The sequence below is a fragment of the Crocodylus porosus genome, unplaced genomic scaffold (assembly GCF_001723895.1).
Source record: "Crocodylus porosus isolate Cpor-Errol unplaced genomic scaffold, CroPor_comp1, whole genome shotgun sequence".
Classification (NCBI taxonomy): Eukaryota; Metazoa; Chordata; order Crocodylia; family Crocodylidae; genus Crocodylus; species Crocodylus porosus.
Window position 1 is genome coordinate 10,169,682 of NW_017728927.1, and position 13,524 is coordinate 10,183,205.

The following is a 13,524-nucleotide window of genomic DNA, read 5'->3' on the forward strand; positions in this document are numbered from 1 at the left end:
TTTGCCTCTCACCAGGACTGATCTGGGTACTGTCCTAGGCCCTGATCCTGACAACTATTTTGCAGAAGCAGACCCAAAGGTCCACACTGAGTCTCACTGAAACCTATGAGACTCCACATGGGGCCACGGGGATCTGACTGTGCAGAATGATTTGAAATCTATCCCCTGAACCAAACATCAGGCCAGGTGGCTTCCCAGGCTCCAGAAGAATTGGGAACTGAGTGCTGCCCCCAGCTTTTACAGGAGTTCCTCTGCCAATCCCCCTTCCTTTGGCTTTCTTGGCCTTTCCTTTTGCTCTGTGCCCTTTGCTCGGACTCCTGTTCCCTTCCTTGAGCATGTTCTTTGCGCATGCACCCTGCCCTATTAGCAATTCCTGCCTGCTGGATCTGTCTTAATAAAGGTACTCCATGCAGATGCTGTCCTAATACCAGTCCCTCATCCTGTCCCAGCAAACCCCTTTGCTCTCACGCCACTACATTTTCCAATCAGTGTTCTCACTTTCCTCCCTACCTCCTTCACAGGGAACCCCCTTAAAGCCCACAGCCTCAAGGCTGGGAAGGCTCTAGACATACCTGGAGCAGGCACTTGCCTAGAGTTTAGGTAAACCATGCTCATTAAGTGCCCAGCACTGACAGCCCCATGTGCTTAACAAGCCTTGTTTCCAGCATGACTAGGGCTCTGGGATCAGCAGCCATGAAGCTGACTTGCGCTTCTGTCATTTTTCAAGGCTTCTAATAGCAGCCCTTTGACAGCTGCTTCCCTTACACTGTTTTGGGCCCAGTTAGATGGGGTACAAAGATACGCAGCAGGCAAAGGGCTGAAAGATGTAATGCAATCAGGTGGTTTCTGCACTCAACCAGTAGATAACCAGAGTCTGTTACAACATATCCAAAAGGCAACACATTGGGAAGTAGGTTTTGCCATACTGTTAAGGATAGTACGCATTTACCTGCTATTCACGTTAGTGGAGTATCTGGTATTCAAGCTATCACCTCCCAGCTGTCTCTTCCCAATTCAGACTCCCACTCCTGGACTTCACCCAATCAGTTCACACAGCCAATTCTTGCAGCTTGTCAGAGAACAGGGGCCTTCTGGGACCTTCTGATTCCACGAGCAGTGTCCCCCAAAGGCCTTTGCCGCTCTTTGGCCAGAACCACAGGGGAAGAACCCCATCTGTGATCCTGGCTGCTTCAGTGGCATGGCAGTCTCCATCCATCAGTAACAAGACAGCATTTTTTGAATGTTAGGAATCATATAGTACAAGGCTGAGCATCCCTGCTTAGGTGGTTCTCACCCACCTAGTTTCTTACAGTGAATCACAGTGCTGTCCACTTTCACCAAAGCACGTTACATCCACCACTGAGTCTGAATTCCTATTAGGCCTCTGCAGAACACACCAGGAATTACAAGCTAACCATGCTGGTTTACAGGGGAAATCCTTACACACCATGCTAAATTAAGAAAACATTAAAAGAAGCTCCATCACCCCAGTTAATGCTTAAATGTGGTGATGTTAAAGGATGTCAGTCCTCAAGACTGGACAGGCCAACAGTATCTATATTCAAAAACATCAGTCCTCTTTGAAGTGCGTGAAATCATACCAGGACCTGGTGTTAAGCTGTAAAACCATGTCACCTAGGAGTGGCAGCAACTAGAGAAGAGAGGGCAATTGGCACTGATAATATAAAGGCCTGCAACGCATAATGAAAATAAGACTTCGTACTTAATATACATGGATATCTTGAACTCCTCAACTTCAAAGGGCAGCAGAGATGTTACCTGCCAACACTCTTGTGAGGCTGCTTGTCTGACGCTAATTTTACAGAGAAAGCAAGATCAGGGCAGAGGGTCCATGAGTTGTGCCTGAAGTCAGAGGCAGAGCCAAAATTAAAGTTCAGGAATTTGAATATTTGGGGCCAGATTTTCAGAAGCTACAATATGAGGTGTCTCCCTTTCAGAGATGGTGGGGCAGATCAACGGGATGCCAATGAAGCTCTGGCCATTCCCACTTGCTGAAGCTCTATGCCTGCCCTCACGTGGACTTACAGGGACAGCAGAACTGACAGGGAGTTCAGGGCAGAGGTCTCAAACTGGCCACTCAAGACCACTGATAGATGCCTCTTTTGAAAATTTGGATCCTGATTCCACTTCTGTGACACCAGAGGCTGCTCAGGAAGTTACATCAGGGGAATTTGGCTGTTTGTAGAAGCAACCAAGAAACCATTCAAACAATGCGGTTACAAAAAATGGAATCTCTACAACTAAACAACTGAAGTGACTTTGAAAAAAACAAATCAAATCCTACTTTGAAGCGATGCTTAATGTAAATGAATCACTTATTAGACAATGCAACAATCAGCTGCTATTCATTATCAAAAACAATACGAGAGGATCAGCAGAGAAGAGCCGTGAGCTGGAGGGAGCCCTGCAGGAAATACTACGGGATTGGGACTAGCTTCTCTGTCTGTGCTGCCATTGTTGCCTGACAATGTCTTGCTAATAAATGTCCAAAATCATCTTGGTTAATAAACTTTGTCATCTTTTTCCAATCACAGAACAAATGGATAGAACCAGTGACCTTTGGAATGGAGCAGAAATCCTAGCTTGGATGAGGTGGAACCTTGCCTATTGAAGCCACAGTTTGCAGAGGTACGAGAGAGTCTGGAAGCCTGATTCCCAGCTGGAGATTTCAGGTTCTGAGGAATCACTGAGTGCACAGGTGTGCTGTAAATCCAGTGGCAAAATTCTTGGCTTCTGGTGGAAATCTGTGAAATTCTACCATAGCTTCAGATGTATTTAAAACGTCAACTGCATCCTGGATTCAGTATTTAAGGGAGCAATACAGTCAGCGCAGGAGCTCCCGTGTTATTTATTTTTAAGTCCATTGACTTTATTCCAGGCAGTCCCTGCATGGTCACTTTTCAACATGTCACTGTTGTACTGACAATGGCTAATGGCACCTCAGGATTGAGTGGGGAGGCTGGAATTGGATTAGAAGATGTTTGAGGCTTTCAGCACTGGGAAAGGAGTGTGAGCCAGTTTGGAGGGCAAGCTCTCAGCAGAGGCGTCTAGTTGAATGGAACAACAGTGAAAGTGTTAACCACATAAGCATTAATTTGTTCCCTTTCTGTTTCAGAAGTAATAACCCACAGGGACAAGGAAGGCAGTTTAAACCTCTCAGACATGCTATTTCCCACCTGAGTTGGCCAAGAGCATACAGCACTGCACTCATTGTGCTCCTGTCACCTTTCTTGGCCATCTTTACCATGAGGCGGGCGAGATACTTTTTCAACAAAAGGAGATTCTGGAGCAGAAATCTGCAACAAGGGCTGAATTCTGTGGCAAACTCAGTGGCTACAGAATAGGTGGAGTCCTAGCCCAAGCTCTATAAACTCATTAAACTTTACTGCACTCTCTATAAAATCATTTTAATAGTTCAAAAATATGCCAGTGCAGAGAGCTTGATACTGCACCACAATCCTCAGGTCTCACTGAGACAAAAACCTCATCAAACAATGCCTGACGTGGCCCAATTTTGACTAAGCCTTGGTGCCACGTGAAAGCTCTTTGATGGTTCTCATATAATATGAATGTGGGCGGGGAGGGAAGGTCCTCCATTCACCGATCTCTGATGGACAATGGTCCACATCACAGAAACACATTAGTCCCATTGGCTTTAAGTGGCAATCCTTTGGCAGTCTCTAGTAGAAGATGAAGATCCTAGGGAGCCTTTTGAAAAGAGAACAGTGTTAATTAGTATAATTAGTACTATTATACTAAGCCATGATTATGAGAGTAGTATTAATAATATCATACCAGTATATAGCATGAGGATGTTAATCTACCACAGGGAAACCTGGGGAAGGAACCACCTTAATTAGGCCCCCTTCTTGTTTTACTACCTTGCTCCAAAGTACCCCAAAATGCACCTAGTAAAATCCTGCTTCTCCCTGCTCTGGTAAGGAAATTATTTTTGTTGGTCCCTTGAGTTGTTGCTTAAGGCAGGTTTCACTGTAATTACATACCTCACAGCAGTGCAGGGAGACTTAATTAAGAGACTTACTGTAGGTGCATTGTCAGACAGAAACAATGCAGCTCTTTTGGCTAAGGCACCTGGTCTGATTGTGATGGGCATGTTAACTAGATAATTAAAGTTGGAAAAGTACCTTATGATCATCATGCAACAAACAGCCAGGACACAGCACACAGGGTTTATTCAGAACCCCTGGCCTCCATTAGGAAGCTCGCATTTTGAAAAGTCTTGCTGTCCCCATCAGGAGACATGCTGCAAGATTGTATTTTGGTAGAAGAGTATGACTCACCAGCTTCAAACTGTGACATTTCATTCCTGAACTATTCTCGGAGCAGCTGGCTCCACAAGGCAGGGAGAGGTGGGGAAGGGGTAGGGAGAGAAAGAGAGCCAGACTGAAAACTGAGAACTACTCATTCTCTCCTCCACAGGTATGTGGCTTTCATGTTCACCACCATGTAATTTGGAGCAATCTGGTAAATACCACGGGGAGGAGAAACAGAAAATCCTGTTTCATAAAATCTGTATGAGCCAGGGCTAAAAAATAAGTCACTCTTAGGCAGAATGCAGTTTGGCTTGATCTCTGAACCCCAAGGAAGAAAGCAAGGAAACTTGCTGCTCTCCAAAATTCAGATGCTGCAACTCTGGGCTCCCTTTTCAGAGTCCCCACATGATGTAGATGCAATACTTAGTCCTCAGCTGCATCCAGCTGATGCCATGCGAAGTCAGGGAGGGAGGAAAGTGCTCTCTGAGCCTAGGGGAAGTTCTATGCGTCATCCGGCAAGGCTTCAGTGTAAGCATGGTGTCACAGTCATAAACAGCATGCTGCATGTGAGCTTGGTGCTTCGCAGCAGTGTGGGCTGGTCATCACTGTCACCAGCTCCATGCCAGTAGCATATTGGTGACATGGGCGTCATCCCTCCTGACCTCAAACTCTATGAATCAGTGAGTCCCAGGGCACACAGATGTGCTTGTTCATGCTTGTAAGGCGCTCAGGTCCCGCAGCTGTGGACAAATGCAGCACCATTGCCACGGGTACACAGCAGGTTTGCAGCACAGGTGGATCAGCAATACACCAGGTCACTGGGACAGCAGCTGCAGGCACCAGGTGAGTGGCATGAGCTTGTCTGTGTGGAGGCAATTTCACTCCTGCATGTCACAGGAGAAACTTCGGAGCAGTCTTGAATGGGGCCTGGCAAGGTGGTTCTATACTGTGTCTAGTACCCCAGGCCCGGTGGCGCAGGGGACCTGGCATATGTTGGAGATCGCTGTCACCAAGGATGACGGCACGACCCCACACACTGCCTCCCGCTGTACAGCCAGCCAGCCAGGCAGAGATTTCATTCAGCCCCAGATTCCTGCATAAAAGAGAATGCTGTTTTTGTGGCGGTTTCTAGACAGCCCATCTCCAGAGCTCTGTATGGCAGTGTCTGTCCCATCCCACCCCTTACCTGACAGAAGCCTTACTGAAATCCGTGCTCATTCAAAGCAGCAGACTGAGCCTGGCTGCTCCGAATGATGCGGTATGTAGGAGCCTCATCAATGACCTTGGGTAGGTAATCAGTGCCTGAATACAAAAGATGGATATAAAAGGACCAGCCCCCTCTTTTACAGTCTCCTGCTCTGGGAGGGAAACACGATGACTTGTTAAATAAGTGGTTCTGTCAGGGCTGAGGCTTTTTCGTTTTTTTTAACTTCCCAAAACGTCCTTCAGCAGCAGAGAAGGGGGTGGGGATTTGCTCTTTGAAGCCATTTCCTTGTGGGAATAGGAAACACGGAAAGAATTCAATTCCCCACCACAGCCAAACACCACTGATACATGCTTCAAAAAAACCTGAGACTGAAAGGCAGGCTGGCTGGTGGGCGTGGGTGGCTGCTAATTTACAGCAGCATCAGATTATGTCTGTCCACTATCTAGCATCAATAAGTGTCCTCCCGGCATGTTAGAACAGAGAAGGGAAAGGGGGAGGAAGAGAGACAAGAGGAAGGGAAATCGGGAAAGGCTGAACAGAAAGGAGTTGCGGCAGTTCAAATCTTTGATCAAAAGTGCCATCAAGCGGAGAAGCAGGGCACTGCAGTTTAACCTGCCCTTGGTGAGGTTGCTGCATACACAGCAAATGAAATCTGGCTTTCTAGTGTCTCTCAGAGGGTTTACACCACGGCTGAGTCCCCGCAAAACCCAACAGCTATACCAACGCAGCAGCTTCTCAGAGATGAGAAAAACATGCGTAATAAGTGAATACAAATCTTTATCGATACCGTAAGATGCCAGTACCTTCTACTGGAGAAGCACAAAACACCTTAAAAACAATAAGGGATTAGGCATCAGCTCCATTTAGGAAGTGGGGAAACTCAGGAAGAGAGACAGTGGCTGAGTGACCTGCCCAAGGTCACACAGGAAGCGTGAGGCAGATCCGGGAATAGAACCCCAGAGATGCTGAGTCCTGAACAATACCTCATTCTTTCTCTCTTTTGATTTAAGAGGGTTTCTTAACCCTTTAGGATCCTGCTAGAGAATACTCTCTAAATACCTCCTCCACTGAGATGAGACTGCCAAGGACAATAACAGAAGTGGGAAGGATGGTATTTCTATAGCTCCAGAGGGGTGTGCAATGCCTTCCAGGCACAGCTCTTTCTCTATAGTTGGTTTCATAATCTAACGCAGAGGGTTAGTGAGCCACAGAAATGCATGCAGTTTGGTTTGCTTACATGTGACATTGCTGAATCAACAAGAGCAGCATCCTATTAAGGTGGACCCAGCATCCTACACAGCATCCCCAAGTGGGACCCTTGGCAATTGCAGCACCTAGTCTTAGTGCTTGGGAAATGTGGGCCTTGACTTCTCTGCATGCCTGTCTCTCCCTCCCTGTGGTGGCAATAGCACTGCTTCTCGGGGCTGCTGAGCAGCTAAATTCAAATATTTACCAAGTGCTTGGAGATCCTCAGCTGAAAGGTGCAAGAGGAAATAAAAACACCTCATCCCTGACCTTGACTTTGGAGTCAGCAGCAGAATGTGGGTTTGCAGAAAGGGAACATGGCAGGAACACAACCCAGCAGAAGCCCTGTTGCCTTCCCTTGTCCACTGTCCAGTAAAGGGGCTGCAAAAAACTAATAAAATAATTCTGGAATGAGTAGCTCAGAAACCAATCACTTTAAAAGGAGAACAAGACAGAGACACAGTCCATAGCTGCAGAATTCATAACAGTCACAGAGGAACAGACCTAACAAAAAAGCTGTGCAGGAAAATCTGTAATGGCTGCAGCTGGGGAGGGGAGTTCTTCAGTCACAGCTCCTGAATCAAGCAGATCCTGCCTTAGTTCCAAACCCGACTGGCCCTTGGGAGCAGTCTCAGGACATCCTGGGTGGCTCCACTGTCCTGGAGAGGCGCCATGCACACTTTTGCTCAGGGCAGGGCTGCAGGAGCGAGGAGATGAGGAAGGCATCCAGAGGCTGACAGTTCCACCAGGTCCATGGACTGAATTCTTCTCATTCCATCTTTCTCCCCCCACCAGCTGCTTCTGAATTCCTTTTTCATCCATTCATTCCCATAAGGCCAAGCTATGCAGGCAGAGGGGAGGAGAGCCTCTGTCTTACATCAGAGGCTGTGATTAGAGATGTTCTTCTCACATCCCAGCCCTTTCAAGTTTTACATTTTTTAGCTTAAGGCACCACAAACACTGGAGCTTTCAGGCCAGACTCAGTCAAGACCCCTTTCCCAGGGGAAGACTTTTGGGCAGGGCTGGACCACAGCTGCTTATAGGAACAGTCTCATGCTCTTTGGGAAGGCTGCCAAGACATTTATTAAGGCAGAAGCCATATCTTATGCTCCTGCTAAAAGGGACACAGGAAAAAAAAAAGATGACTAAGAGACTGGAAGAAGCAGAGCACAAAATTACTGTGCCAGAGAGTCAGGTTAAAAGGCTGTCTCTCAAGGCTCAGTGATGCTTGCAATGGTTTAGACATCATCAGACTGATTACAACTAGTGCCTTGCTCCAAAAAACAGAGAAATGGGACTGCTCTTTTATTTTTATTGACACCTTCTCTCAGGATAGGGGGAAGAAGTTTGCTAGTGAAGCACTGAAAGGCTAGAAGAATTCCAGCTCTTCACGATTCTGGAGGGTCTAAGGATCCAAAACACAATAATCAAAATTACCTGGGGAGTTCTTTTAAAAGAAGAACCTAAGACTTGCTGCCAAATTACAGCCATGTGTTCCCCAAGATAGAAATCCTGGTTACAAGGGCTGAAGGCTCCACACCTCTGGAGCGCAGTATCAGTATATTCCACCAGAGATGAGTTTAGCCTGATTCAGTGTTCATCCCTGAACAACTGATTCAGTGAAATCAATGGCCTTGTGTATTACTGTATTTCACTGAGGTTCCATCTCTAACTAAACACCATCTAAATGCAGCCTTTAATCCTTGGAACGTTACCGCAAAAGCCACCATAAGGCAGATCCAGATGGCAACGGTGCCTCCAGGGGCTACTGGGTTCCAGACTGACTTTGCCAAGCACCTGGAGAGAAGGGAGGCGGTGGTGCAGTGGTGACTATTGCCAATTCAGGGAAGTAGGCAGGCATCTGTAATACAAGTTACCATGGGAGACTGGAAGTAATTAACTTTCAGACAGATGCTCACCAGCTTCTGGAAACGGACCTGGAGTAAGAATGGCTGCTGCCAATCCTGCCTTGGCTTGGTGGGAAAGATGGATTAGAGATGCATCTTTGCCAGCCCTGTATTTCGGAGCCTGTAACAGGCATTGCTTCCAGTGCTGTTACCAGGAGATACAATGGGGTTGTTCTGCTGAAAAGTTGGTTTGCCATTTCATGCGTATACGATCCTTGTTATGCTACTCATTGTTTTCTTTCATCTTGAGGAGAGAGGTATCCATCACTGAGTCAGGAAAGCAGGAGGTCTCATTAGATAAGTAGGGCCATACATTGTAGGATCAATCTTAGTTTCTTTCCTCTGGAGTTTCACTTCTTTAGTAATGGCAGACAACCCCTAAGTGAAACCCACATCACCAGTGCATCTGCTTGGTCAGTAGGCAGGAAGAGAACAAAGTCATCATATGTAATCTACCTTTCAAACAGCTGTGGCCAAGAGTCTCTGTCTCCCTGTTGTTCATAGGGATACACCCCTACGATTAGCAGCGTTGCCTCTGTATGGCGCCAGCATGTCCTAACAGTCTGTGCAGATGATATACTTGCCTCAGTACAACTCAGGCAAACCAGAAGTTCATAGGCCCATTTGATCTCACAGGTCCAGAGAGGAGAAATGGAGACTTGGGAGGGAAATGCTTCCAAAAATGTTGCAATTTAACATTTGTTTTAAAACCTAAGTCCAATATGGTGCTATTGATTGTGAAGGATCAATGATTCCCACTCAGGGAACAAAGATAGGCAAACTGAGCAACAAGGTTTTCCTCTCTGCCAACATACCTCAAACCTACTCTGCCACTCTTGTTACTCCAGTTCTGGGCTCCCCCACAGCGGCCAATGACCAGCAGTCCCCTTCCCTACTCCATCCAGCTCCAGGAAGCAGCCCAGTCCTTCTCTGCAGTACACCCTTTCATGTGGGCCCCAGATGTCCCCAAACCGCTCTGCCTATGCATCTCACTCCAACATGCAGCAATGGATTTTTAAGAGAATTTTGGAAAAAGTCCCAGCCCAGCAGCTGTGGAGACAGGAAGCTGCTGTCAGGTCACAGGCTGAGTATGTAAAGGGGAGTCTCACCCAACACGAGGTAACATACCTGCTCCCTGACAGAGTCCCCATCTCCTTGGCACTGGGGTTAACCACAATGTACAGCCCCTTCCCCTTGGGATTGCACAGAGACCCCCCCCAAATTAATTTCCTGCAGTGCAGCCATATGATCACCTTGGCCTGGCCTGGATTCCAGTGCTGGTCTATTGCTGGAAAGCTCCACAGCCCATTAGCAAGCCTGGGACTGTAACTGCCTCAGCCGGGAGGTGGCAGCCCTAGAGACAATCCTGTATTCTCAGCCTCATCTCATCGAGGGCTGCTCTGCGAGGAACCAGCTTGAGCATACTGAGGAACCCTTCTGTTAGCCCTGAATGAGATGCCAGACCAAGTTCCGCTTCTTTCTGTTTAACAGGAACATTCCACCTATGATTCCCACAATCCCCAATGTGTACACATACACATGCACACACACACAGTTGCACATACACATGCACATACACACAGAGTAAAGGAGCATTCACACCAAAGCCAAAGCAAGAAGAAATTTCCAAATGAATCTTGACCACTGCAAACAGATGAATTTCACAATCCTTAGGGCCACTAATTTACTTTCAACCCACCTGAACTAGAGGATGGAATGGTTTGACAGCTCTGCACCATACCCTGGAAGCAGCCAAAAGGAATGACAGGAAATCAGCTCAGCCTGATTGCTGAGGAAGAGCCAGTCTTCTGTATCTAGATTTGAAATGGAAAGATCAGGGCTAATCCAGATTGCTGGCCAAGGCTAAATCCCACCCATTTAGCTTCCAGCCTCCCTGCTGACTGCTCCTTAGCCAAATCAATCTTATTAAAATGGTAATTCTCTTCTACATTCACTACCCTCATCAGACCATCCCTTTGAGCTCTGCAAGTGAGAGATAGGAGAGGGCTGGAGAATAACTAAATATATTGTAACAAATATAATTTCAGAAACAAAGCCTAGAAGATAGTTGTGTAAGCTGCCTCTCCCCATGGGAAAGCCACAGGCTTGATGTGCCTGAAATGGGAATGGTGTCCTTTTAGCAATTATATGTATTTAAATTAAATTCTGGCCTTTGTAAGAAAAGCAAAACCAAAACATTGACCCAGGAATGAAAATGTTTAATGTTTTTAATTGGTTTTGTGGTGCTTTGAAAGTCCAGCCTTCCTTGCAGTGGGGTGGTGGGAGGGGTTCAGTGATGAAGGGTAGAGAAAAAACACTAGCAGTCTTTCTCTAGGCTGTTTTGTGTCCCAGATCCTATGCCTTAGTTTTTATTTTTCTGTTTTTACTCTATGCATTTGTTTTATTTACGGAGAAAAAAAAGAAAAATATTTACCTCTGGTCACAGTGTCAGGATATTTGTGCAGCCCCCTCCCAGCAATTGGCAATTCAAGCAGCAGTTCTCTTCTTTTCCAAGTCACTATAGAACCAATGCCTACCGATGTGAGGCCGGATGTGTCAATTCCAAACTGGACGCAAAATCAGAATCCTGCCTTGCAGTCATTAAAGACCCTGTTTGACAGAAAAGGGCTTTTTCCGCACCACCTAACCACATCTTGACATAACTCCGATTCTTTTAACAGCTAGGAGCCACTCCAGAATAAGTTACATTTCAATTACTAGCCTTCCATCTTAAAATGTCCTATGCTCTCTACCACTCTCCACTCTTTATTTATTTTTTGATAGCAATATTAGGCATTGCTGTTGTGAGCTTTTAAAACTGGGAATAAAAACCCTACAATAATGACTGTAGATGAACCTATGAGACAAAAACATCTTCCCTTGTAGCTGAGGTAAACTGTTTCTGTTGTACCAAGCAAAATACATCCCGTTTCTGAAACCCACAAGTATTATGCTTGTCTTTTCGATACAAAGATGGATGCGGAAGGTTTGAAAAAGACTTTTACAACAGAAAAAGTGGTAGAATCCATGCAAAGTCTCTAGTCCAGGTTGGTCTCCTTAGATCAAGAAGCTTTGTTGTCAGAAACTGGTTTTAGGTGCTGGAGACCCAGGTAGTGCCCCAGGTCATCTCTGAAGCTGTTATTTGGAGATGTAGGCAGCTGAGTAAAACTTGCTAGAAACCATCTTTGCTGGAGATCTGGGGACATTTCTGACACTTCTGGCTCTACTGTTTTGTGGATTTCGGCTCAGGGTCATGCCCTGGCAGTCGGGCCCAGCTGCACAGACGCTGAGTTGTGCAGAACGGGTTAGCTCCTGCCCAGCTCATCATGTTTGAAATAAAACGAGATGCCCTTAACACAGCAGGGTCAAACAGCAGTGACTGTGCCGACTGGTGCTGAGCTCAGGCCAAATCTGCTTCTCTCCCAGGCCTGAGGAAGGGCCCCAAAGCCTGGCTGGCACCTCTCCCTCCGTGGTCTCACAGGCCGTAGTAACTATGGCCTTCCACCTCCTCCGATCTTGCCCAGTCTCCTTCCACCTCATGGCATCCTCGCCTGTCCCTTCCAGATCAGCGTTTACAGCAGCTTCCCTCTGTGCCTCGGGCTACCTCAAGGTCTGATGCCTGCACCTCAGCTGCCACAGTCCCACATGGCTTCTCTCCTCGGCCCTGCCCATTTCACCCTCGGCTCTGTGGGCAACACCCTGCACCTGGGGCGGCCTTGCCCCTTCCTTGGACTACGCTGTACATAGGGACGATGCTGGTTGCTCACTGGGGGCTGGAGGAGCCCACACTCAGGCCCTGAGGGACGTCACGCCTGTGACTTACACCCCCTGTGACATCACCTCAGAGACAACCTACCCCTCCCAGCGCGGAACCCGAGAGATGCCCCTTTGTTTCCGGAGAGAACGACCTAAGCAACGGACCGAGTGGGGGGGGGGGGAACAGCGACTGCTTTTCCCCTCCGGCAACATCCGCTCCTACGCGTGCTGTGATTGGCCGGGCTCTCGTAGGGCCCGCCTCCGGGGGGGGAGGTCACGAGCGGAGCGTGCTCATTGGTCAGCCTGCTTCCGGGTGTGGCCATGTTGACAGCGGCGGGCAGGTACGGGCCGGGCCCGGCTTCCCCGCGCGCACCGGGCCTTGGGGGCCTCCTCTGCCTTGCGAGCGGGGCCTGTAGCCGGGGAGGGGGTTGGCCCTGCCCTCGTTCTGGGCGCCTCCGGAGGGTGCCGGGCGGTGGGGGGAGGCCTTCCCCGTCTGGACCCCTCCGCACAGAGGCCAGCACAGGAATGGTGTCCCACATGGGGGGCTGCTCCCAGCGAGGGGCTTTGGGCCTAAAGAACCGCGGTGCAGGAGGGATGTCCCTTTTTTCTCTTGGCTGCCTGCTCGCCTGTAGTTGGGGGCAAGGTTGCTGGGAGAAGGGGATGGGGAGTATCCGGAGATGGAAATGGAGCTGGCCGGTCTGGTCCCCTGGCAGCTTCTCCGGTGTCCTGCAGGTTGTCGTGGGGAACCGCTGCTCTGTAGTGAGCCTGATGCGGGCTGATGTCCGAGATCATGGTGGGGGGAAGAGGCAAAAAAATGATATTCTTGTTGTTATCATTTGATATCAGAGAGCAGGGAAGTGGCAGAAAGGTATTAGTGCTACCGTTACTTAGATGGATGTCCTGCACTATCCAGAGTGGCTGACTGCAGATGACAAACAACAACCGTCTGGAGGCAGGACTTGAGGCTTGGTAAATGCTGCAGCCCTGCAGGGGCGGGCAGGGAGACTGGCATGGCATGGGGCACTGCTGGGCAGTGGTGACACATAGGGGGTGCACATGCACCCCCTGACAGGCCATACTCCCTGCTTGGGCGATGGGCAGGTGGGAGTGCCAA

At 48.2% G+C, this 13,524-nt stretch overlaps 1 protein-coding gene and 1 long non-coding RNA gene across 5 annotated transcripts in view; one reads left to right on the forward strand and one right to left on the reverse strand.

Moving 5' to 3' along the window:
• Positions 1-1,225: 1,225 nt before the first annotated feature.
• LOC109314683 lies at positions 1,226-6,591 on the reverse strand. The gene is made up of 3 exons (XR_002102337.1): positions 5,482-6,591; positions 4,167-5,388; positions 1,226-3,729 (listed from the first exon to the last, which is right to left on the reverse strand). It is a non-coding gene; the product is annotated as an uncharacterized LOC109314683 (long non-coding RNA).
• Positions 6,592-12,703: 6,112 nt separating this feature from the next.
• Positions 12,704-13,524, forward strand: part of DHRS7B (dehydrogenase/reductase 7B) — a 17,859-nt gene continuing 17,038 nt past the window's right edge. For 3 of the 4 annotated variants that reach the window (XM_019541972.1, XM_019541975.1, XM_019541977.1), the window contains exon 1: positions 12,735-12,751. Coding sequence is in view for 1 of the 4 variants with exons in the window: in XM_019541974.1 (XP_019397519.1) it covers positions 12,732-12,751 (20 nt within the window). In the remaining 3 variants the exon portion in view is untranslated. Of the gene's footprint in view, positions 12,752-13,524 lie in introns of all 4 variants that reach the window. The other variant, XM_019541974.1, reaches the window with a different exon arrangement.